Raw genomic sequence first — 24,808 nt, 5'->3', positions numbered from 1 at the left:
AACTGCGCCTGTCTCTGGGCGTGCAGACTAGTCGAGCCACCCCGGGGACCTGGGGCTCACCCTCGGGAAGGTCAGTCTGCACCCCAGACCGAGCATTAACGCGCTCCACTGGGTGGGGAGAAAGGGCCGTTTGTCACTGCTCTTAGTTCGTAAAGCCCCTCGGATGAGTTTTCTGAGATAAGCCACCCCAGGAACAAAGACGTGTTCTGGGGAAAGGTGAGTCAGAAGTGGGGTGAGCTTTGGCCGGACGTTTCGGCTTTTCGTGGGTAGAGGACAAACACCCTGGACGTTTCGAAAGAAGCCCGGACAAAGGCGAATTCAGATGTACTTACGGTGCCCCCCTCCCTGCCCGCAGTCATCCAGCATATGCCGGGCCGCCATCCACTACGGAATCCTGGACGACAAAGGTGGCCTGGTGGACGTCACCAGGAACGGGAAGGTCCCCTTCTTCGTCAGGTCTGAGAGGAACGGCGTGGAGTCTTTGAGGTAACTACTCTGTGACGAGGACTCCTTAATGCTTCTCTGTTTTCTGGTTATGAAAGTATTGTCGAAATTTCGAAAAGCACTGAACATTATAAAGAAGTAGGGGAAAAAGACACTATAAAGACGAACTTAACTCCATAGCTCAAAATTCACCCCGCAGGTGATTTACCGTCTCTCCCCCGAGTGGGTTTTCCTGTTTCATTTGGGCTGAGCTTTGACCCCTGCTTTTCTTCCCATCCTTGAGTTTATAGGTTTACTCTTGATTAGCATTTTTTTTTCTAGAGACTGAGAATTTTCATTTTTTAAAGATACTGAGTTTTTTTTTTGTCCCCCCCCCCGCAAGATCCTGTTTTTCAGCTAAGGTCTGCAGATGGACGCAGGCAGACCGTCCTCCCCATCCTGACTTTCTGGGGAGCGGTGGGGGAGGCCACATCGTGGTCTGTCCGTAGAGTCAGAGGCATAAACGAACCGGGGAGCATGGAGCCCGACAGTGGCCAAACGGACCTGGCTCTGCTCCCCACCCCACCACCCCCACAACCTTGAGGTAGTTTCTTCATCCCTTCTGGGTGGCAGCACCTTGCTTGTGAAACAGGGCCCTGGTAGGACCCAGGGCTGACACCCAGCTAGTCCACAGAGCTACAGTCAGCCAGTTTTTTACATGATGCAACTCTCTCACAGTTGCTAGGAAAGATCTGGTGCCCAGAACCCTGAGAATGTGCGCCCCTCCCATGCCCAGGAGCCCCCTCCCCACCCAAGATCTAGTGCCCAGCCCAGCAGGGACACTGGGGACCCTGCTTCAGCTCCCTACAGCCCCGGGCCATGGCGCATCGCCTCAAGAGAGCTTCCCCGTGTGAGTCCCCATCCCAGGGTCTGCAGCAAGGACCACAGTGACCAGAGCCCCTGTGTGTGTGTTCCAAGGAGCTCCACTCAGGACATCTCAGAAACCACATGAGTCATTCCCCTTTGAAAGGCCTGCTTCTTCAAGAGGTCTTGCAAAATTCCCTCTTCATTTTAGCTAGGGACTTGGGGGTTGTGTAAACACGAGCAAGGAAGTCTAAACGGAAGCAAAGCGGAGGCCGAGTGACCTAACGCCAGCCACGCAAGACTCAGCAGAGGCACCAAGGGTGCTGCGGGCTGGTGGGGACTGGGCCCCGCAGGGCCTGGCACGCTCGCTGTCCTGGAGCTGCTTCTGGGCCCTCCCAGTGGGCAATTTTAGATCCGGAGCGGGGTTCTTTGCATTTTAGGCAGTCTACAAACATCGACACAAAGCAAATCAAAGCTTTATTTTATCTAACCTCTAATTGAAATGTAGTATTTCCTGCCAGTATGAATGTTGGCCCCAAACCAGAGTAGCATTAGCAGGGCCCGCAATTCTCTCACTGGGAGAAATCGGCTGCTGCGGACATCTGAAAACACAGTCTCTGCCATCATTACCCTGAAAGGGTAGTGGTTCGAAGACTCGCCTCTTGATCTTGTGTTTACTGCGTTCACAAGGAAGCACAGCTATCACTTGAATGCAAAGTTGTTTTAATACTTTGATAACAATGTCACTAATAACTGATTCCCTGTTAATCTTGTAAATTTACTGTATGCATTTTTTTTAAAGATTTTATTTATTTATTTGACAGAGAGAGAGAGACAGCCAGTGAGAGAGGGAACACAAGCAGGGGGAGTGGGAGAGGAAGAAGCAGCCTCCTAGCAGAGGAGCCTCATGTGGGGCTCGATCCCAGAACGCTGGGATCACGCACTGAGCTGAAGGCAGACGCTTAACAACTGAGCCACCCAGGCGCCCCTACTGTATGCATTTTTAAGTCATTATTCTGAGAAGGGGTCCATAGGCTTCACCAGGCTGCCACAGGTGTTCTTGATACAGAGAAGGTTAGCAAGCCCCACTCCAGAATGTTCTAAGGGCTTTTAGGCTTATAGGAAACAAGTAGGAAAATGTAAAGTTGAGGCTGAAAATAAAACAAATGCAGGAGCAATCTTGCCCTTCTAGAAATGATTCTGTTTGCATTTACCTCATGTTTTCTTTTCCAGCAAATACAAGCCTTCCAGCTCATTCATGGTGTCAAAAGTAAAAGGTAAGCTGGCCAGTCTTTTTTATGTGACCGTAATACACAGGTTATCTTGGGTTTCCCTGGAGATTCTATTCTACTTAGCTATTGATTGAGTGTGTTTGATGTCTGTTAACACTGTAGCTCTCAGCACCATAAAGTCTTTTTTAAAGGGGTTCCTGATGAGGTTAATTCTTTAATTTCTAAACATATCTGAACTTAGCATTGGTCCTAAATTGCTAAACCAGAAATAGCACTGGGGTTCCCAGCGGAGTGTCACAGAAATACTAATGCCTGGGTTTAGAGCACCTGATAGGGAGAGTCCATTTCTGCTGGTCGATGGTAGCAGCTGGAGCCCTGTGTTGAGGAGGGTGCTGAAGCCCCATTCTGGGCTCCTTAGAAAACAAGACTTGATAGACCAGTAATGTCTGCTGTGAGTGCCAGAGGGAAACACGAGGAAGCACGTAGCATATACTTTCCATCTCTGGCTTAGCTTTTCATATTGCCTATATTTTATATTGCCTATGTATTTTCCTATCGCCGAGGGTACGTTCATTTGGCAGGGTGGGGTGCATCCATGGGAGAGCATGCTGTAAGCAGAGGTGGAGCTGTGAATTCCAGTTGCCCAGAATGGGCACTTGACTGGAATAGTCTCAGGCAAGCAGAGATGCAGGGGCACCCCACAGAGCTCCTTCCTCAGGAAATTGACCTTGCCGACCCTTCCTTTCCTTTGGGAAAGCAGTTCTTGTCGTCATAGGCCCTGGATGCAGGAATATCTGGTTAGATGTCTTTATAAAAACAGGTAGCAGCTTTTTTTCCATTTTACAAAAATAATGCCTTTTTATTTCAGATAATTTAAAAATACAAAGAAGCATTAAAAAAAAAGAAAAGAAAAGGATTTGGCCCAGATTCCACCACTCAGATAGAACATTGTGAACATTCTGGTGGATAACTTCATAGTCTATTTTCCTGATTACCAGTATTTTGCACTGGTAATACATTGATACGCTTCTAAAAATTGAAATAGAATTATGTAAGTTTCGTCACCTGATTTTTAAAAAAATAATAATGTATCCGGAAGATCCTTCTGTGCCTTTGAGTGGTGTTCTCAGCCTTCTTCTAATGACCTCCCCTGCCTTCCATTGTATAGCGTCCCGGGGTGTACAGAGTCAATCCCCTTTGTTGGATTGCTGCCTAGATCTCTGGCCCATCCAAATGACAGGCCGGACCAGGGGCTGGTGAATACAACCACCCTCAGGGGCAAACCTTGCTGCCGTCTGTCTTTGTAAATAAAGTTTTATCGGCACACAGTCGCGCCCATTCATGTACACGTCTGCTATAGCGGTGTTTGCTACAGCAACAGAGCCGAGTGGTTGCAACATAGTCCGTAGAGCCACAGAAACAGAAATATTTAGCCTCTGGCCCTTTAGGAAAAGTTTGCCAAGCCCTGGACTGCTGAGGACACTCTCTCAGAGGCGAGAGGTGGCCAGTGTCAGAGCCACTTTCTTACCTCTGTTGTTAAAAACAAGTGACCTTGAAGAAGAGCTCTAGACTCAGAATCAGAAACCCGGCCTCCCACCATGTCCCGTGCAGACCCAGGCTGGTCTCTGGCCTTTGGGCCTCTGCTTCCTCCTCTGCGTAATTAGAATAAGACCTGCTGTGAGGATAAGGTAGGGGAGCAAATGAAAGGTATCGTGGGTCCTATGGAGAAACTACTGAGGGTGAAAACACCCCTAAGCTGTAGACACACTCAGGCCACGGGGCGTCTCGTCCCTTGAGGGGCCCGAGGTGGTGTGCCCGCAGCGCTAGGGCTTGGCACCTGCTGGCTTCTCGTTCCACCTCCATTTGAGGGTCCCATGAGCCCCTTGTCCGAAGGGCCATCTCACAGGCTGGAGGCCTGAGACCCAGGCTTGCCAACGACCTGACCGTTTCCCGCCGTGTTTCTGTCCCCAGTGCAGGACCTGGACTGTTACACCACTGTTGCTCAGCTCTGCCCGTTCGAGAAGGCGGGGACCCACTGCCCCAGGTGAGGCTTGCTGGCATCTAGTTTTACAAACACAGGGGCCGAGAGAAGGAGGCATCGTGCTGGGTTGGGGGTCATCTCAAGGAGCAAAGCATGACCGAGTTCTAGGTGTGGCCCTTTTGTGCGGACACCCAGAAAACCGACTGCTCTGTGCTCAGAGTCAGACCCGCCGGACCGCTCCCCGAGACCCCTGGTTCTCAGCCCTGGCTGCGGGGTGGGATTGCCTGAGGGGCGTCAACAGGACGGATTCCCGGGGCCCTGCCCAGGCCACTGAGATCTGAGTCTCAGGGAGTGGCCCAGCGGGGCATTGCCCTATTAGGGGCTTCAGGGTGCCACTTGTCCCCTTGAAATCAGCTTCCTGATTCTTGCACTTCCTCTGTGGGTCACTTTAGAACCAGCTCATTATACCCCAGTTTTTCTGAGGTGTAACGTGATAACGTCCACCCACCGTTAAGTATGCAATTTGACATGTCTTGACACATGTGCCCCGTCGTGCCGCCACTGCCACAATCGAGGGTCCGTCGTGCCAGAAAGTTGCCTCGAGTCACCCTGTCCCTCTACCTCCCACCCACGTCCCTGCCAACCGCTGGTCTACATCCTGTCACTGTCATTTTGCCTTTTCTAGCATTTCACGTGAACGGAGCTGTCATAACATGTAGACTTTTGTGTCTGGCTTCTCTCCGTCTGCGTAATGCTCCTGAGATCCATCGGCGCTGCGAGCCTGTCGGTGGTCTTCTCTCGGGTCGCTGGGCGGGGTCTAGTCTGTGCATGGGCCACAGTCGAAGGAATAGATTCTGTATGCGTCTACCCAAACCTTAATTGGCTGATTTTGGGGGGATGATGCATCATGACCTAAAGTAACATTTGGCAATACTTGCTTCTAAAGAATCCTCTTGGAAGCTGTGAACCCCGCCCCTGGGGCTCGAGGCCTATGGATTTTCCAAAAGACTGACCTTAAAACTAACATGTGAACACCCCCGAGGTGTGAGCAGGGAAGAGCCCCAGGAGGGTGCAGGTGAGGGAGAAGACACGGGGCGGGGATTCCGGCTCCTCCCCGCTGCGGCTCACATTCCCCTTGGGGCTTTCTCACGGGCTCCCAGTGCCACCGCCACCACCGCTGATCCCCTTTGAATGTTCAGTCAGGGATGACAACCTTTTATTAAATGTTAATATTAATAGTTAACCCAAATCTTAAAGAGAAGCGGAAGGAAATTATCTCAGAAAACACAAATGAACAACAACAAAAAAACCTTGACATTGTGCAAGTATAGAAAATACAGGTTTCTGACCTGCCCTTCTAGAAAAAGTAGGACAGAATTTTCTTGCCCAAATTCTTTTTTCTTTTTTAAAATCTCATACATCCTCCTTCTCTCCACCCCCCCCTATCCCCTGCCCCCCCCCCCCCCCTTGCCTGGCTCTCTCCCCTGCCAGAATCTTGTCTGTCTTGGGGCCAGATGGTTTCCGGCCGCCATCTTGGTTCCAGCAATATGGTGTACTGTTCCAGATAAAAGCAAAAAACATTTTCTTAAGTGGAGTTCATGCTTTTTCCCAGTTTGAATCTCTCACACCACCTAGGGCCCGCGCCCTTCCAGTTTGAGGTGCTCTCCTTATCCTCTGTGCCTACAGTAGGGCTGTGGTGACTGACCCAGTGGTGATCTAACCCCTTCCGCCTCAGGTTATCAGCGCCCCCTCCCTGGAATAGTCTGACTCACTGAGGTGAGGGCCCTCCACCCTTTCCTCCCTCACACAGGGAAGTGGCCTTTAACAAAGTCTATTGATTATAATCTTCATAATGTACCCACGATATGAATTGGCCAACACCCAAGAAAGGAAGGTACAATCTCTTAAAATCCCATATTCACCTCTCTTCCGTATTTATTCTCTTTCACCTTGTTGTTTCTGCATGTCTCTTTTGTATGGAGTTTGAAAATTCTATATGCAGTGTTTACGAAGAGGGAAAATACCTTTACCCCTGCTAGGGTGGGAGAGGTATTTTTTTTTCTTAAAGAGTAAACTGTATGGTAGTTTCCTTTCCTGTGTAAGCAGTTAAATCTTGAAATTCAAACAGGGAAGGCCAGCTGCTTCTCAAGAACTTTTGTTTTCTGCTGACCATAACCATCACACACATGTTTCTGGTTTTCCAGAGTTCATTGTCCAGCACACTGCAAAGACGAGCCATCCTACTGGGCTTCTGTGTTTGGAACTAACATCTATGCAGACGTGAGTATGCCGGCATTTTCAGTGACCGCCTCTCAAAGCATGCTAAGATCTTAGCAATCACGTTCCAAGGTCTGGATACCAGAAACCTGAGATCTCATTCCTGTGCTTGGAGTTAAATTTAGATCCCTTCTCACGGCCCTGGTTTCCCCCTGTGTGGTCATATTAGTACTTCCAGTGGTGTGTGCTTTTGAATTCGGCTGCAGGTGGACCTCATTGTGTGCAAATGTTTTGATGGTTTGGTCAATTGAATCCTGCTTCCCCATTCACGTGCATTTTTAATGTGAAGGCTTTTAGGTATCACATACTTCACACTTAATTTCCCCAGCTATTTAATCATCTTTCCAGCTCTCCTGATGCATTTATAGAACTGGTTCACTCTACTCACTGCATTTCTTTTTTGGCTCTGTCCCCACTTAGCTAAAAGCACACAGAAGGAAATACAAATTACACTAATTGACGACTTGTTCATAATCACTCTTATCACATAAGAGTCTGTTCTTCCACATTTCCTTACTAACTTTAGCAAGGAAGCTTTAGCCTGATTTTTCTGAGTGAATCTTCCAGTACGTCGTCTGTTCCTTCTAGTTGCGCAGGGTTGAGGGACCTGATGTCCCAAAGGATGGGAATGTGGTCAGCCCTGCCCACCAGGCTGTGTGATCTTCTTGCCGAGTTTCTTACCTCTCTGCAGAATGAGCCAGCTGGGATTTTCTAGTCCAAGGAATCTTTGAGACCTAACATTTCCTGATTAGATCAGCACCACCCATCCCCAGCTAACATTTTTACTCAGCTTTTTTCCATCTTCATTTTAATTGTTCTCTCCCACCCACCACCTCCATCTTGGCCTCCGTCTACTTCATTTGTTCCAGATTCCTGTAAATCTGAGGTCACTAAGTTCTGTAAAGTCAAGGAAACCTTCATGGCTAACCTTTTTTTATTCCCGCATCTTTTTTCTTTCCTCTTTAAGTGAGTATTTTTCTTCTCGGAAGCCACGCAGCCAAAATTGAGTTTTAAAAGTTTGGAGTAAAATAATGTATATCAATTGTTATACTAAATGTTTGAGCCAAAGTCTGATATTAAAAGACAGAGACTTTGATTTTAAAATCACTTAAAAATAAAGGGGTAGGCCAAGTGATTCTAACCAAATACAGAGAAACAACAAAGCAGGAATGGCAATATTGCTATCTGATAAAGTGGAATTTAAGGTTAAACATACTGAATGGGACAACACAATTCATTGTGCAGTGGCACAAAAGGTATAGTTTATAAAGGTCAGAGATCAAATCTGTATGCACCAAACAACATAGCAGCTAAACATATAAAGCTTTTTTTTAAAGGTTGGAAATGCAAGGGGCACTTGATGAAAATTAATGATAACATAAAACTATCTTTTACTATGTTTTAGGTGCTTTAAAAACACCATTTCTAGGTATTGTTGTCCCCATCTTATAGAAAAGCAAAGCGAGGCTTAGAATAACCTGCCCCCAAATCACACAGCTAATACACAGGCAAGGTGAGATGCCACGAGGTTATGTCTTACTTTAGGTTCTGTTCTTTCCCTACCCTATCCTGCCTTGCTTGAATTACCTGCACCCATAATTATACTGATATGAATGGGCATGGGAGTGAAGACCTGGATGTAGTCTTTAACTTGTTAACTAGGGTTTTGAGCTTTTGGAACCACAGTGCTTGCACAGGACTTGGCACATAATGATCGTTCAATTAATGTCTGTTGAAGGAATAAATAAATGTAGATACTACATTAGTTAATGTTTAAATATTAAGCTCTTCCAAAAATAAAAGAAGGAAGGAGAAAGAAAGAGAAGAAGAGAGGGGAGACAGGGAGAGGAGAGGGGAGGAGTAAGGAGAGAAGGAAGGGAGTTCTGTCCATCTCAGAGGTTCTTTTCTGGCCTTGGTATCTAGGTCACTCTGTATTCTGGGAAATGACGATGGCTTTTGGAAAATGTCTGTTTAGCTAAGAGATTTATTTTGGGAGAGTTGTCTCCAGATCTTCGAAGGGCCTAATAGTGCTGCCATTCCTGCCTGCTCACGGGGAGTGCATTACTTGGCAGCCCCCTCCCTTCGTGGTGAGCTGCAGGCAGGAGAAGCAGCAGCGTGTAGCCCAAAGAGCAAAGTCTGGGTCCCAAGATGCGAGTCGAAGACCCGGTTGTGTGATTGTGGGTGAGCCTTTCTCCTACTCTGAGCCTCGGTTTTCTTATCTGTCCTCCGTGTCTCCCTCGGCGGCTGGATAAGTTCTCACACTTGGGCACACATCAGAATCCCCCAGAGGGCTCGTTCAAACAGATTTCTGGGCCCCACCCCAGCCTTTCTGACTCAGTGAGTCTGGAGTCGAGCCAGAGAATCTGCATTTCTAACAAGTTCCCAGATGATGTTGATGCTGCTGTTCCGGGACGACAGTCCCTTGAGCGTTTCCGATAATGGTGACAGTGACAGTGATGATTGTGGTGGTGCCGCTTGTCTTACTAACTAGCATCTGAGCGCTGCCTGCAGCAAGCCTGCGTTCAACCCCTGAGTTTGTTGCGTCTTCCAGATATAGTGCTCGTAGGCCCTTACTGTCCCATGAGGAATAGTGGGCAGCTTTCTGGCTCGGGGCCGGGGGGCAGTCCTGGCTCTGCTGTTAGCCAGCTGAATGATTTGGGGCAAGTCATTTAACCTCCCAGAACCTCGTTCTACTCATTTGCTAAGAGAGGATAATAATACCTGCCTCTCAGGGTTATTGAGAGATTTCTCCATCACTGCACGGGAAACCCATAGAACAGCGCCTGTCTTGGTAAATGCTCGAAAGTGTTACCTATGATGACCCCCCCTTTGTATTGAGAAAGTGGGGGCTTTTGGGGTTAAAACACATCATTCAAGGCCGCCTAGCAGACAAGTGGTGGAGGCAGGATGGGCTCCAGCCTCTCTCAGACCAGATTTCTGCTGTTGACAGCTGTTAATAAATCCATGTTGCTCAGGCCCTAAGAAGAGAAAGTGGACCACCTGTATCTTTGTGGAAGCTTGCTTCATGGGAGGAGACCTGTCAGAGGCAGGGAGAGGAAGGGAGAGGCAGGGAAGACAGGGTTTGCCCAACGTTGCGGTTGCTTGAAAGAGGCGTGTGTTGATAATGGACGATAGCCGTGCCGATATCCTGAGAACGATCTGGCTGTCTGTGTGAGGTTTTCATACTCACGGCCCACAGCTTGATGTTATCACAGAAAACTTCTGTACCACCGGCGTCCAGAGATCCTCCGGGGACCGGAGGCAAAGGACTGTCCCAGAAGGCGCAAAACCAGAGCGCACCACTGCTTGGCGGCGTTTAGTCCGGAGACTGCGCCTCCCGGGCGGGGCCTGCAGGAAACGGGCTCGGGTCCCTCTGGGTGCTGCAGCCAAAGTGGCCCCAGGCCTCACGTCTGGTTAACTCGGTCAGCGGAGTGAGCAGTAGCCGGAGAGACAGAAGAGAAGCCTGCCGGTGAGAACAGCAAGCACGCTGGTGCTCGCACAGCTCGCCGCCCCAACAGTGCGTTTAGAGGAATCCTGAGGTCTCCCTGTCTCTCTCGGAGGTGGCTGCAGCTGCGTCACTTCCTAATCTTTGGGGGGCACAAACCCTTTGGAGAACTGGAAACTTACAGATCCTTTTTCTGGGGGGATAATTAAAAGGCTTCTTTGTGCAGACAAGGTGACCAGCTGTCCCTGCTTCCCTGGGGTTTCCCACATTTGGCTCTGCAATCAGGGAAGTTCTGGTTGACCTGTAACTTTGGGGCCCCCAAGACCGCCAGAGCCAACTTCGCTAAGCAGCCCTCTCCTCGTCCGTTTGTTTGTTGAAGGAGAAAAGATGTGTGGGCACAGGGTCACACCTGGCCTTCCGTGACTCCAGCGACTCAGTCCCGGAAAGCACGCCCTCCCGTTCTCAAGTCCCCAGTGTGAGCGTTCGCTTGGGCTCTCAGGCTCTGCCCTTCCCACAGCACGATGCCCTTCCAGGGGCCCGGCAGGGAGGCCTCTGCTGCTGAGAAGCAGATTTCTTCTGATGCGAAACCAGCAGCTTCTCGGGCAGGACCTGGTTTTGAAGGAAGGGGGCAGGAAATCACCACCTGGAGGGGGTCCCTGAGAGGGACTGCCCGGGGCTCCCAACGTGTGAGATTTCAAATCGGGATTTCCAAAGAGCCCACTTGAATCCTTTCCCTCCTGTCTGGTGTTAAGAACCTGCTCGATGGGTTGCTTGTCCCATTCAAAGGGCAGTTTGGCGTGTGGACTCGATGCCCCGTGGAAGCAGAATCCTACACAATTCTTCTTCACCAGCCTACTCTCTTCACAAAGGAGGTGCCGGCTGGGCTAACCAGTGGTTGGGATCTGAGTCACCCCACAGGTGATTATGGGGTCCCAGGAACTGTACAAACAGTTGGCCTTGGAGAGACAGCCAAGCCCAGGCCGCCTGCTCCTGCTGAGTGACCATCACCTGGTGGTGTTTGCAACCTTGGGGTCATGGTCCACGGTGGCCTCGCCTCCACTCCCTGCACAAAGCACTGTCCCCCGTCCACCCTCGACACACACGGAGTCTGCAGGCTGAGCCCTGCGGACGGTCACAGTCGCAGTCACTAGGTCATGCATGAAGGCAGGACTGGAGTCAGTCCTTCTGCCCTGCACACGTCGGTCTGACTTGAGGTTGTCAGTGTGCTGAGCTGGACTGGGCAGCTGGCTCCATCAGCCTGGCTGCACATGTTCTCGACGTCTCGGGGGCCATTCTCCTGCTGACTCTGGTTGCTGAATATTTGGAAGTCGTCACACTTACGGGACCAAATCAATGGAACATTCTGGTCATAAGGCAGGGATCAGAAGCTGTATGGGTCTCTTACAGCTGCTGTAATAACGACCACGGACTGAGTCACTTCATGGGCTTGCTCTCTCATGGTCTGGAGCTCACAAGCCCAGCACAGCCCCCCCAGGCACAGGTCAGGCTCTTGGCAGAGCTTTGTTCCTTCTGGAGGACCCCCCAAGGAGCACCTGTGTTTTCGCGCCTTTCCCACTTTCCAGAAGCCGCCCACAGTCCCTATTTGCGGCCCCCCTCCGTCTGCAAAGCCAGCGCGGGGGCACCGTCTCTCTGCCTCTGCCCCTCCCACCTCCCTCTCAGAAGGGCCCTTGTGATGACTCTGGGCTCGTCTCCTCCTCAGAGTCCTGACCTCGGTCCCTTCTGCGGCGTCCTTTGGCCACGTGAGCTCACGCAGTCACGGGCTCGGAAGTGGGGATGTGGACGTCTTCGGAGCTGTGACTCTGCTGGGCACAGAAGCACAGACTCTGCCCTCAGCCGGGCCTTGGCTGGAATCTCTGCTAAGCCGCTGTCTGCGCGGCCCTGGCCACGTTCTTGAATCTCACCAAACCCACGCATTCTGGCCGGTGGAATGGGAATGGCGGTACTGACCCATCCTGTTGGAGGAAGAAGGGAGATCCCCAGCCAGAGGCGGTCAGCCCAGGGCCTGGCGCTGAAGAAGCTCAGAGCCAGCGTTAGGTCTGCCCACGGGGAAGGAGGCTGCTGACCCTGCACGCGGATCGGCGCGGCCCGTGTATGCAGCCCCGGCCGTTTGGGACAATTGCCTGACCAGTGTTTAAATTGCTGAATCCGGGCTTCCCCCACAGGGGGCTGGGCACCCTCACCATGTAAAGATGGGTTGCGGTGAAGACCGACACCCCCTGCCAAGGCCAGGGCTGGATTTTCACCCCAGGCTGGATGACAGGATCCTAGAAGTGGCAGGAGAGGGTCACCCGCATGGTGCTTCACCTTGAGTGTGCCTCGAATCACCTAGCCCTCATCGGGGGCGACTCTGAGTCAGCCGATCAGGGCGAGTAAGGACCAGCCACCCCGCCCCTGAATGAATCTCCCCAGTTTAAGAAATGGTGATTAATTAGTCTCAGACATTCCACCCTGAGGATCATTTTTCTGCTGGATAAGTAAAGACCCCAGTGAAAATTTAACTCAAGGGTTTATTACCCAGGAATTAGACTACTTGACAACTTTGGAAAACAGCACACCCTGCCCCTCCTTGAAAGCCAGTGGCTCCCTTGGCCCCTAGGATAAGCCTAAACTCCCCCCATGGTCCTCACAGCCCCCACGGGATAGACTCCGTTCACCTCTCCCTTCTGTCCCACCACACTCCACCTGACTCTCTATTCCAGCCACCCTGGCCCTCTTTCTGTTCCTGGAACATGACAAGTTCACTTGTACCCCAGGGCCTTTGCATAGGCCATCCCCTCTGCCTGGGATGCTCTTCCCAGAGATACTCCTAGGCGGTGGCCCATTGCTTTTCGTCATCCAAATCTAAGCTCAAATGTCACCCCAAGAGCAGTCTTCCTGGATTAACTCTTCTAAGAGTGTCTCCACCCAGTCATTTTATCTCAAGAGTTGGTTTTATTTTCTTCACAGGCAGAATTGCTTTTCTGTGTATTTGTTTCCTTGTCAGGCTCCCTCACCTACACGACGGCAGAGTCTGTGTCCTGTTCCCTGCTGACTTTTCCCGCATGTAGCACAGTGCCTGGCACCCAGTAGGCGCTCAGAAAATACTTGCTGAATGAATGAATGCGTGAACGAATGAGGGAGGCCAGGTGTCTCTGGAGAGACCCTTAAGGAATCAAGGGGGATGGGTGTTTCCTAGGGGTAACTTGATCGACACCCCACCCCGTGCAACCAGGCACCAAGTACTGATCAGGGCTCTCCTCGCACTTTCAGAGTTCAAGCATCTGCAAGACGGCCGTGCACGCAGGAGTCATCCAGAACGAGAGCGGGGGTTACGTGGACGTGATGCCCGTGGATAAGAAGAAGATCTACGTGGGCTCACTCAGGAACGGAGTCCAGTCTGTAAGGTAGGACTGCGTTCGGCTTGTGACACCCAAGGCCCTCCAAGGGTGCCCCTGGAGCACCTGGGAGGGAAGCCAGTGACCTTGACCTTGGGAGTAGAACTCGGGCAGGCTTGTGCTCATTCTCACCAGAATACCCAAGACGAGCCTCTTCTTTTCTTTTCTTTTCTGTTTTAAAAATAAGAACTTTTTTCTATGACAATGTTTTTGTAGGTTTAGAAGCATCCCATAAGCCCCCCTAAAAAAAACCAATCCTCCGTAAGCTGTCACCTGGGGAGTTACCGTGAGACTTGGGGTGTATCTCCCTCTGGTCCTTTTACTTTGCATGTATGCAAAGAAGACAGATGGGATCAAATTACAGTAGCGTAGCGGTTCTCTGTAGCTAATGACAGTACAGTTGCGTCCATTATGGAAGTGAGAGCAGAGGGTCTGGGGCCCAACAGACTAAGCTCTGCTTCTCAGCAGCTCTGTGCCCGTGAGGCAGCCGCCTGAGTCCTTGTGCCTCTGTTCTCACCTGTGATATGGGCACAGCATTGGTGTCGCCTCACAGATTGCTGGGGGATTAATCCAGCGGCTGTCACGTAGCTGAGAGCAATAGGCCCTCCGTAGAGCGGAGCTCAGTACTCTGCATTTTCACTGACTAGATCGTCAAGGCTGCTCCTAAATCCACCCCCAGGTCCCTGCTGGTGACCCCCACAGTCGCATCGGGCGAGCCCACCGCACCTCGCTTCCTGGTTGGCCAGCCCAGCACTTTTCTATCCTGGGGGGCGATCGTCCCCATGATGACCCTCCTCACGGGGGAATGTCTGCACATGCCAAAGCTTGTTTCCAGAAATCCCTGGAACTGACATTCCTAGATCTAAGACCGTGCAAACATCTGAGGCTTCGGGAATGCCTTTCCAGAATGTTCTTCAGAAGGGGCCCTAGGGCGGCCTCAGGCTGCCAGCTCATCTTCCGGCACATGCTGTTCACCTTTGCCTGTGTCCCTGTTGTCCGTGGAAGCGCGTCACAACCCTCGCAGCCCAGGGGCCCAGGCCCCAGTCCCCCCGTGACCTCACACAAGGCACCAGCCTTTCCCGAGCCTCAGTTCCTATATCTGTGAAATGGGTCTGATGCCTTGCCTTCCCCTGGGCAGATCCCTGTTGGGGGTATATTTGTTCCTAGGGCTGCTGGGGTGAGGTACACAGACGGCGGGGGGCCTATACCGCAGATGTTTATTTCCTCGCAGTGCTGGAGGCTGGAAGTCCCAGATCAAGGCGTGGGCTGGGGGGCCTCCCTCCTGAGGTCCCTGTTCTGGGTGTGTAGACGGCCGCCTTCTCCCCATGTCCTGACACGGCCTTCCCTCTGTGCGCATCTGTGTCCTAACCCGTTGTTCTAACACTGGTCAGACTGGATCGGGGTCCACACTCGTGACCTCATTTCTAACTTCACTATCCCTTCAGAGACCCTCTCCAAAGACAGTCCCATTCTGAGGCGTTGGGGGTTGGGACTCAAACATGGGAATGGGGTCGGGGGGACACAATTGAGCTGAGAGGGGTGTGCCGAAATTTTATATTTGAGGGGTCTTCTTTCGAAAAGGAACATAAAATCAAGAACACAAAACGTGCCAGGCCCCCGGACGCTTAGGCTTTCGTGGCCCCCCCATCCTCCCCGGCTGCCTGGGGGCGTCAGGACGGCGCCTCTCATGGAGACGCTGTGGAATGGCGCGCAGATCCCCCCAGGGGCCGCATGGGACCTCTGCCCTGAGCCCTGACGCTGCGGCGAACGGTTTCTGCGTCTTCTCCTTCAGCGTGGGCAACCTTTGTTTGGGAAAAGCTTAATGAAGGGAAATTCCATTGATTTAATGGGAGGGAAACGAGGCAGCTGATTAGGTGGAATTTCCTGGCCAGGCTGGAAAGAAGTCCCAGGACACCACTCTGTTGAGCTCTCTGTGCCCCTCGCGGAGGAAACGGTCTTGCTGAGAAGCGTGGTGGGCCGGCCTCTGTGCTCGCTCCCCAGCTCATCCCCGAGGACATCTCAGCCGTTCCCCGAGGGCAGCCACGCGGCTTACTGTGTGGCCCCCGCAGGTGTGTGTCCGAGACAGGTCCCCAAAGTGGCTTCTTTCCCACTGTCACCCTCCCCGCCCCCCGAGACCCGTCGTTCTTTCTGTCTCCCTGAGGGGCCCGCCCGGAATCGCCATCATCATCATAAATATCTTCCAGGCAGGCTTTCCTGGGTCTAGGAGTGGCTGCTGCCCTCTGCACCGTTCAGAAAGGGTCTGGGGAGTCTCTGCAGCATCTCCAGAGTTGGGACCCTGCTTCCCTTCCTCCTTGGACTTGCTCTCTTGTGACTCAGTTTCCCCACCTATAAAGGGGAAGGTGGTAACACGTACCCCCTGGGGTAGCGGTAAGGCGGTGGGTTTCAGACCGGCCCCCACAGACCAGGAGAATCCAGATCGGCGGGGAGCTTGCTAGAAAAGCAGATTCTCGGGCCCTCCCCAGACCTGCGGAGTCGGAAGCTCAGGGACTGGGCTCTGCGATCTGCGTGAACACGACTCGCAGGGGTCCTGGTGCACGTGGGACGATGACGTGAGGGTGTCGCATCCCTGGCACACGCAGGCACTGTGTGGGAATCTGATACTTTGCGATTCAGGCTTATTCTTATGGGGTGTCAGCGCCCATCGGCGGTGACAGAGTCCACCCTGCACACGCAGAACAGAGAGGCTAGACCAGGAGGGCACGGGGGTCCGATGGCATTTGGGACCCTGCTCCCCTGCTCGCCCCTGGGTGTCCTTGGGCAGGCAGTGTCCCCAAGCTTCACTCCCTCCTCTGTCACGCGGTTGCCGTGAGGATCACTGCGATGGTGTGTGCCACGCACTTCCCCACGGCTCACTGTAGGTGCCCGATGAATCCGGGCCCTCGTGGCTACGATATCACTTATAAGGTCCATCACACACCTCAAGGCGCCGTGGGTCTTGCACACAAGGCCAAACAACCTGCATGTAAGAGCCTCTGTGGATTGTCTTTCGGGACAAGGGGGAAAGCACTTTGCAGGAGCTCACGCTTTCATCCTTGCAGCCGTCCTTCCAATGCTCACTCACCCATCAGGGCTCATACGTGTGGCGAGCCCGCGCAATGTGCCAGGCACGCGGACCCAGCAGGGAACACGCAGCCTGATCTCCACCCATGTGGGGCGTGTCATCCAGTGGGGGCAGAGATGACAAGAGAAATGACCACTGCAGCCATAGGGCCCCGGGCATCACCGGGAGGGAGGTGCAGGCAGCCGAGCACATGAGACAGGGCCCCCTCTCACGGTCTGGAGGCTCCTCGGAGACATGGCTCCAGCCATGCCCCACCCACCCCTTGTTTAGGTGGGACCTCAGCAGCCCAGTGCACAGGGACCAGGACGGAGACATCTCCCCGGAGTCTGTTCCCATTAGGGGCTGTGGGAACCAAGCCTGGGGCTGGAGGGTGGCTCTGTCCCCCACGTCTGCTGGTACCCAAGTGGGCCCAGTCGGTCCCAAGGGAGTTGTGGATGTGGGACGCTCCCAGACCTGTGCACAGCAAACTCATTCTAAATTTAGGGAATCCTGCAAGCAAGCAAGCAAGCAGACAAAAGCCTTCTGAGCAGAATTCTCAGCACATGGGCCAAAAGTCAGTTCTGCTGTGGAGTGGCTTTGGGTTAACAGTGGTCTTTTTCTGGAAGAGGATTTCCTGAGGGTTTTGAAAGACGAGGGGATGCTGTGGGAGGACAGGAATCTTCTGTCTCACACACATGCCCGCAAAGGATAGCAGAGGAAAGGAAAGGTGTCAGGAAGAGCTTTTGACGCTGGGACCGGGGTTTGCCGGAGTGTTCTCGTAAAGAAGCTCGACATCTGGATGAATATTGGTTCAGGAATTTTTCCTAGACCAGGGGCATTTTTTAAAGACCGATTGCACAAGGAGATTGGGAAATGTACCATGATGACAGATAGCATTCTCGGTCACTTGGTTTTAGCAAACGTAACCCATGGTAGATGGTATCTATGTGGATGGACTTTCATCTGAAAGTGAACTATTCGTGTCGTGTTTGTGGGGCAGCTTCTGTGTGCCAGGGAGTGACCTCCTGGGGCACGTCCAGCACACACTTAACTGTGAGCCACACGGGATTCTAAAGTTTCTAGTAGACACAGTAACAAGTAAGAAAAAGGGAAAATTTAGAATATATTTGATTGAATTCAGTGTGGATTGAAATATCATTTTAATGCGTATTAATAGAAAGTTACTGATAAGAAACACGCTTTCATTTTTTTATAAATAAGGTCTTGGAGACCTAGTGTGTATGGTGCACACGCAGCCCCTCTCAGGTTGGGCGAGTCCCAGCTCAGGTGCCCAAGCAGCCACCGTGCCGGCTTGGCTGCTGTGTCGGGCAGCCCAGCTCTGGGGCTCCTAAGGGCTGGGGTCTGAAAATCTCTCCGTGTGTCGAGAGACTCCGAGAAGCAGAAACGATTAGGCTGTTGTGTCCGGATGTCATGAGCTCTGCCCCCTCCCCCGAGCCGGCTGGACCAAGGCTGGGCATCAGGTCCCCTCTGCTGTGCAAATGGGTGGGTTTCCCCCTCCCCACCCTCTAAGGTCTGTACACACAGTAGCTCATCGAATCCCCCCAACAGCCCCATGAGGTGAGGACCCCGGTTAGCCCCACTGCATCAGTAAGGAAAGGGAGGCACAGAGGGGTAAGTGACTTGTTCAAGGTCACCCGGCCAGCAAGCCACAGAGCCTTGACTGGATCCAGGCTGCCTAGCCCAGCACCCATGCTCTTCACCAGCACACGTGACTCCCCACCACAGGAGGTCCCCGAGCCTGGGGCCAGGCCCTGCCCAGGAGGAGCCGGGGTAGGCTTCAGTGTGAGGGTGCCTCGTGTCTATCTTTAAAAGCATTTATTACAAAAGAAATACATACTTATTATTTAAATACTAATTCTAGGAAGTAGAAAGTAAGAGTCCCCCACAAGCCCTTTCAACGGGGTTTGGGCTTTTGTGGGGATAGTGCATTCATCACTGAGCGTGGACCCACCCCGTGCCCGGCACGCCGTCCTTTCCCTGAGGGGAGAACGGGGTTTAAAGTGCGTAGGAAGGGCGATGTTTGCAGCTCAGGGCCATCGAGCTCCTGCTGAGTACAAGCGCCAGCCTAGACAGCATGCAAACACCTGTACGCACGTACGTATCAGCATGTGTCGATACGTATATGGACACGGATACATAAAGACGATATTTCTTTTTATTTTTTTAAAAATTTATTTGTCAGAGAGAGAGAAAGCACAAGCAAAGGGAGAGACAGGGAGAGGGAGAAGCAGATTCCCTGCTGAGCAGAGAGCCACATGCAGGGCTCCATCCCCGGACCCTGCAATCATGACCTGAGCCGAAGGCAGACGCTTAACCGACTGAGCCACCCATGCGCCCCTAGAAATGGTATTTCTTAATAATAAGAAAGAAATCGCACCCTGGAAGAGCCAGGGCGGCAGTCAAGTGTGCCTTTCCTGCAGTCATTTGACGCTGGGTTCCGTGACTCCATGGAGTGAGCCACCGGCTCGTGGGCAAGCCCGCAGTCCCTCCCGGGACAGGCCGCCCGTACTGGGAGCTGCTGTATGTGCTGTCATTGCGGTCTGTGCGGCCTGGCGCCAAGTGGCCGTCGGCCCCTCCCTCAGTGATCTTCGCCGGCAGCTTCAGGATGGAGTCCAGTGTTGGCGATGCCTTGTGGGCCTGCGACCTCCCCCTCCCACCGGGACCTGGGGTGGGCCAGTGTCGCCCTCAGAGATGGTGCAACCACAGCCCGACTGCTCAGGATGATGGTTAGGGGCTTGGACACACCGGGGTCCGCATCTGGAACAGGGGTTCGATTTGGGGCAAATCGCGTCATCGCTCAGAGACTTGGTTCCCTTTCTGTAAGCAGCGAGAACTTAGAGATCTCGTGGGGTGGCCTCGAGGGGTGCATGGGGTGAGGTGATGTAAGGACCTAGGTGGCATCTGGCAGGCAGGAGGGGTGAGCAGAGATGCCGGCTCCCAGGGGTGCATTCCTGCCGAGGGCAAGGGGAGTGGCCGGCAGAAGGCCGCGAACCCCTCGCCAGGGCTGAGACGCTGCAGACATTGGACGTTTCCCGGAGAGCCCTCGTCACAGCTCAGCCCCAACCGATGAGCTCCCTGCGCTCCGTGTGCTCCAGTCAGCTGGACGGGCCCCCGGAGGCTTCCCGGCCGTTGCAGGCTCCCCCCAGCTCTGCAAGGGACTCTTGTGTGGGCTCTCGCTTCCTCCCTCCCTCCCTTCCTTCCTTTTCTTCTTTTTAAAATTAGAGAAACCTCAAGAAATAATTTTAATTTTAAAATAATTTTAAGAAATTCGTCTTAAGAGATTAAAATCTTAATTTTAAGAAATTTTAAGAAAATAATTTTAAGAGATTACTATCACTGAAAATCCCACACCCGGTGCAAACATTCTGGTGCGTTTCCTTCCAGATTTTTTTCTGTTCACAAACACCTTTCTTGTTTACCTAAAAGGGACCAGACTCCCTGTATTGTTAGGTTAACTGCCTCTTTCAGTCAGTAACCGCTTGGATGTGATCCCAAGCCCCGTCCCATGTAGCCACCCATGATTTCAGTGGCTGCACCCTTTACCCTTGTGTGGACAGACCACCCCTCGACAGACATCTGGGCTGTTTCCTTTCGCTTTGGTGTGATAAACAATACAGCAGAGAACATCTTTGCACAAGCCCGTGTACTTTCCCGGAAGTTTCTTAAGATAACTTCCTTTTAGTGGATTGGTCACCGTGCCAGACCACCTCTCTCCGCAGGTCAGCGCGTCTCGCTCGGGGTTAGGTCTGCCCCCAGTGGCTTCCTTGGTGTCAAGAATGAAAGCGCCTCCCCTCACCACGCAAGGTCACAGCTGATGCAACCCTTGCCCATCCCTCCACCCTCTCGATGCCTTGTTCCTCCTCGTGACCCTTCACTCGCTGGCCTCTCCATTCCGGGGCCGCACTGAGACCAGGGCCTTTGTACCCATTGTCACCTGACCCTGAATCCACTTCCCCCCCCCCAGCTGCCATGTTTCCTGTGGGTCCCCTTGTCATTCAGCCTGACACAGCTGCTGCCTCCCCACACTGCTCAGTCCCATGACTCTGCATGGGACTCTGAGGGACTCTGCATCCCTCACCCCTGCCCTGCTCCGGTCCCATGACTCTGCATCCCTCACCTCCGCCCTACTCCGGTCCCATTTCCCTGTGCGATTTTACTCCCAGGACCCGTCACTCTCTGAGATCTCATACTCACGTTTGGCTGTTACCTCCCACCCCCAGTCTAAGGTCCGTGAAAGCAAGGACCTTATCAGTTCTGTTAACCCCATCCCCAATGTGCAGCCCAGGGCTGGGCACATAGTAGGTGTTCAGCTGCACACCGGCTGAATGACAGACAAATTGCTGAGTTCAGAAATTTGTTCAGAACTCACTGAGGGATTTTTTTCAATTCTATGAAAATTATTTAAACCATTTATTAAAATGGTTCAATGCATTTTATAAAAATTGCCCAGAAATGCTGTGCCAACTGGCACTCCCTTCCTCTGTGTGTGGGAGTTACAACTAAGCCAGGAGAGAATCGGGATCGGAGGGCAAGGTTTAGGAATGGAGGGTGGGAAGGCTAGCTTACAATGTACCAGTCACACCCACTCTTCATCAAACACGCACAGCCGCCAACTCAGCCGGCAGGACTGGGGCTCGGTTGGCATTTGAGGCACAGACGAATGGGGGCCCACCCAAAGGCTTTTTTGAGTGGCCCAAACCCGGAGGAATTCTCCGCCTGAGACAGTGGATGAGCCCGACAGCGGTCACCTCGACACCCCGGGCACATCAGCACGCTGGTCTGATGTGTTAAGAAATACACCCCCCCCCCCTCCAGCAGGGTCTGCTTTTGCCTCCGAGGTAGATGGGCTGCTCAGGGGGGATTGGTAGTCCAGGCAAGGCGTCCAGGAACCTTGGGGCACTTGTCCGGACAACAGCCTGAATGGCCCTCTTGTCCCTGGGCTGTTTGGGGCCCTGTCATGGGGAGAAACCACTGCCTCATCTATAGAATTCACGGCAGTAAGTCAAAGACACAAACCTTGCTGTTTTCCCCAGAGTGGCTTGCCCACCATGAGGAATAGGCGAGAACCTTGCGGCTCTGGGTGGTTCTCCCAGACTGTTCATTTGGGCAGAAAATCTGGGGAAATCTTGCAGCCCAGAGGCCTGAGGAGGGCCCTGGAACCTGAGCTTTCCAGAAACCAGCAGGGCAGCCGGGGTAACCCCAGCCCCGGCACGGCCACTCTCTCCGTCCGCAGTCTGGTGGGGAGCTGCTGGCATGGAGGCTGGCGGCCCAGCATTCTGCTCTGTCTGGACTCCTGGCTTTTGCTCACAGCCCCATCTCGCCAAGTGCTCCCATCTGATACACGTTTCAAAAGTTCAGTCCCAGGGTAGCCAAAAGCACAGAGCTGCCATGGGGAGAGGGGAAAACAACCAGGAATTCCAAGCAGCCTGCTTCCCGAGGATTGCTGCCCTCACCAAGCAGTCTGAGAGGGCAAAGGCCATCTGTCTGGTCTGGCACTTTCCGCTGCAGGAGAGACTCTACAGGAATCATGCTTAAATCACGGCTCGGCTGTTAATCTTATGCTCAAACTCATTCGTAATGAGCAAAATGCAAGTTAAAACTCTGTGTGGCTGCCATGCCCTACTTTTGAATGGCTGAGCACCAAAAGCTGGATACCACGCTGGGCTGGCGAGCTTGTGAGCCGGACCGGCTGCCTCACACGTTGTTGATAGGACTTGTGAATTGGTGGAGCCCTCGCGCAGGGCAGTCTGGCAAGCTGCGACCCAGCCACTCCACCCCTCGGAGCTGACCCGCAGGTGCTCTCGTACGAGTGCAGAAAGTCCCGAGGACGAGGCTGGGCTCCGTAGCATCGTTGGCATGGAGCCGCTAGAGCTCCGTGCGTGGGACCCAGTTAGCTCTGGTGGGACACATTAATGCAATAGGGTACTGTGCCACGAAATACAAAGCACGGGGAAGCTCTTCGTCCACAGCAGCGCACCGCAAGCCGTCGCCTCGCAGCAGGGGCTGGCGAGGACACGGAGCCCTCGCAAGCCCCTCACGTGCTGCCGGTGGGGCAGTAAGATGGGGCAGCTGCTTTGGAAAACGGTTTGGCAGCTTTTTTAAAAAGGCGAGCATACATTTCACACATGGACCCAGCATTGCCACTATTTATCCAAAAGAAAAACGTGTCCATGTAAGCCTGTGCCCGCAAACGTTCCCAGCAGCATTTTTCACAGATGCCCAAAGTGGAGAGACCCTACGTACCTGTCAGCTGGGGGATGGGGAAAGAAAACGTGGCCTATCCCTATGATGGACGATCATCCAGCCATAAAAAGGAGGGAAGTATGGAGAGCCCCACCACGTGGGGTGAGCCTCAGAACCACCGTGCTGAGCGGAAGCCAGGCTCACAGGCCACGTAGCGTGTGATCCCACTCACGTGAGATGCCCAGGACGGGCACATCTGCAGACAGAAGGTGCCGGGGCCAGTGGGAAGGGAACTGATTAAAACTGGGCATGAACGATGTTTTGGGGTGATAATGATCACCTAAAACTGGTTTGCAGAGGTGATTGAACAACCCTATAAAGTCACTAAACATCACTGAATCATACACGTAAAACAGGGTGAATTTCATGGCATGTAGAGCTGGGGTTTCTTAATTTTTACGTATTTATGTATGTATATATTTAGAGAGTGCACACACGTGGGGGCGGAGGGGCAGAGGGCGCGAGAAAGAGAATCTCATGCGACTCCATGCTGAGTGTGGAGCCTGATGCGGGACTTGATCCCACAACCCTGAGATCATGACCTGAGCCGAAATCAGGAGTCCATGGCTTAACCAGCTGAGCCACCCAGGCGCCCGTCAGTAGAGCTGTTTTTTTTTTTTTTTTAAAGCCTTCAATTAGCTGGAGGATTTAACTCTGGCCTTGAGAAGGTGACTGTTACTAGCTGTGTGACCTTGGGTAGCTATGTGACCTTGGGTAAGTCCTTGCTGTCTACTGCCTCTGTTTTCTCACCTGCAAAACAAGGTCACTAACGGCACCCACCTCACGAAGAAGGTAAAAAGGCGTGTATACCGAGCTTTTGCACAGTGCTCCGCACGGCGTCCTGGCCTCATCGGCGTGCTCTGTTTCAGTAACCGCGGCTCAGCCAGATGGCCACCGTGGAGGGCGACGGGTGACAGCCAGCACCCGGGCAGAGGTCTCGGAGGGTACGCTCAGTTCAGACAGACTGGGGCCAGCGAATCCCGGAGTTCAAAGAAAAGAACTTCACAGCCCTGCCTGACCTAGATTCAGACCCGACCCGTTCGCAAAGAGAATGGAATTTGCCAGCTGTTCCTGGCCCCAGGGCAGGAGCTGTGTTCCCTGCAGCTGCAGGGAAGGGCCCCCTGGCCTCGATTCTTCTGTCGCGGGGCTGGGGGCACCCTGCTCTCCCTTCCCAGAGCGAGTCTGTGTAGAAGGCCCTCCCCATCTTTGAGTAATGTGCCCCCTGTCTTCTTTTTCAGCTTGAAGACCCCTCGAGACGGAAAGGCCTTCCGAATCTTTGCCGTCAGGCAGTGAATTTCCAGTGCCGGGGAGAAGGGGGCATGCGTCTTCAAGAGGGCTTCGGGGTTTTGCTTTTTATTTTGATTTTGTCTTTGGGGGGGGTGGTTGGGCTGGGGATATAGAGAGGCAGGAAACTTCCTTTGAATGGCGTCCAGTGTCTCACCCTTTCTGCCTTTGTCTCGAACCACGTGGAGAAACAGCATCCTTGGGGTCCTGGCTGGACAGCTAGTGACTGGTCCTGCTGAGGCCGGGGGTCTCTATCTGCGTGCCCTCCTTGCACGGACAGTCACCAAGGTGTCGCGCCTCCCTGGGGCTCCTCCGTGGGCGGGGAGAGGGGTCCAGGCCCGCAGAGATGGCCAGGAGGCATGCAGGGGCTGGAAGAGGCAGAGTGAGCGCCCGAAAGGCAAGTTCCAGGAGTGGAGTAGAAGGTGGTTATTTAAAAAACTGAAAACACAGTCCGTCCCTACCAATGGAGAAAAATGGGTTTCATGTTTGCTGGTCAGACACATGGGCTGGAACCAGGGGGCTCGGGGAGCGAGGCCCGGGCCCCGCCCTGGCACCCGCCGTCCTTGCCTGCCCCCCCCCCCC

General features: G+C 53.0%; 1 protein-coding gene across 1 annotated transcript in view; it reads left to right on the top strand.

Annotated features, from left to right (window-relative positions):
- The window catches only part of CRISPLD2 (cysteine rich secretory protein LCCL domain containing 2), a 60,353-nt gene extending 35,687 nt beyond the window's left edge, over window positions 1–24,666 (top strand). The window contains exons 10-15 of the mRNA XM_008702683.2: window positions 356–486; window positions 2,521–2,564; window positions 4,491–4,563; window positions 6,705–6,780; window positions 13,493–13,626; window positions 24,181–24,666. Coding sequence (XP_008700905.1) covers window positions 356–486; window positions 2,521–2,564; window positions 4,491–4,563; window positions 6,705–6,780; window positions 13,493–13,626; window positions 24,181–24,235 — 513 coding nt within the window. The 3' untranslated portion in view covers window positions 24,236–24,666. The remainder of the gene's footprint in view (window positions 1–355; window positions 487–2,520; window positions 2,565–4,490; window positions 4,564–6,704; window positions 6,781–13,492; window positions 13,627–24,180) is intronic.
- Window positions 24,667–24,808: the final 142 nt, after the last annotated feature.

The sequence above is a fragment of the Ursus maritimus genome, unplaced genomic scaffold (assembly GCF_017311325.1).
Source record: "Ursus maritimus isolate PB19 unplaced genomic scaffold, ASM1731132v1 scaffold_19, whole genome shotgun sequence".
NCBI classification, from domain to species: domain Eukaryota; kingdom Metazoa; phylum Chordata; class Mammalia; order Carnivora; family Ursidae; genus Ursus; species Ursus maritimus.
Note: the sequence above shows the minus strand (reverse complement) of the source record. Positions and strands in the feature narration are given on the sequence as shown.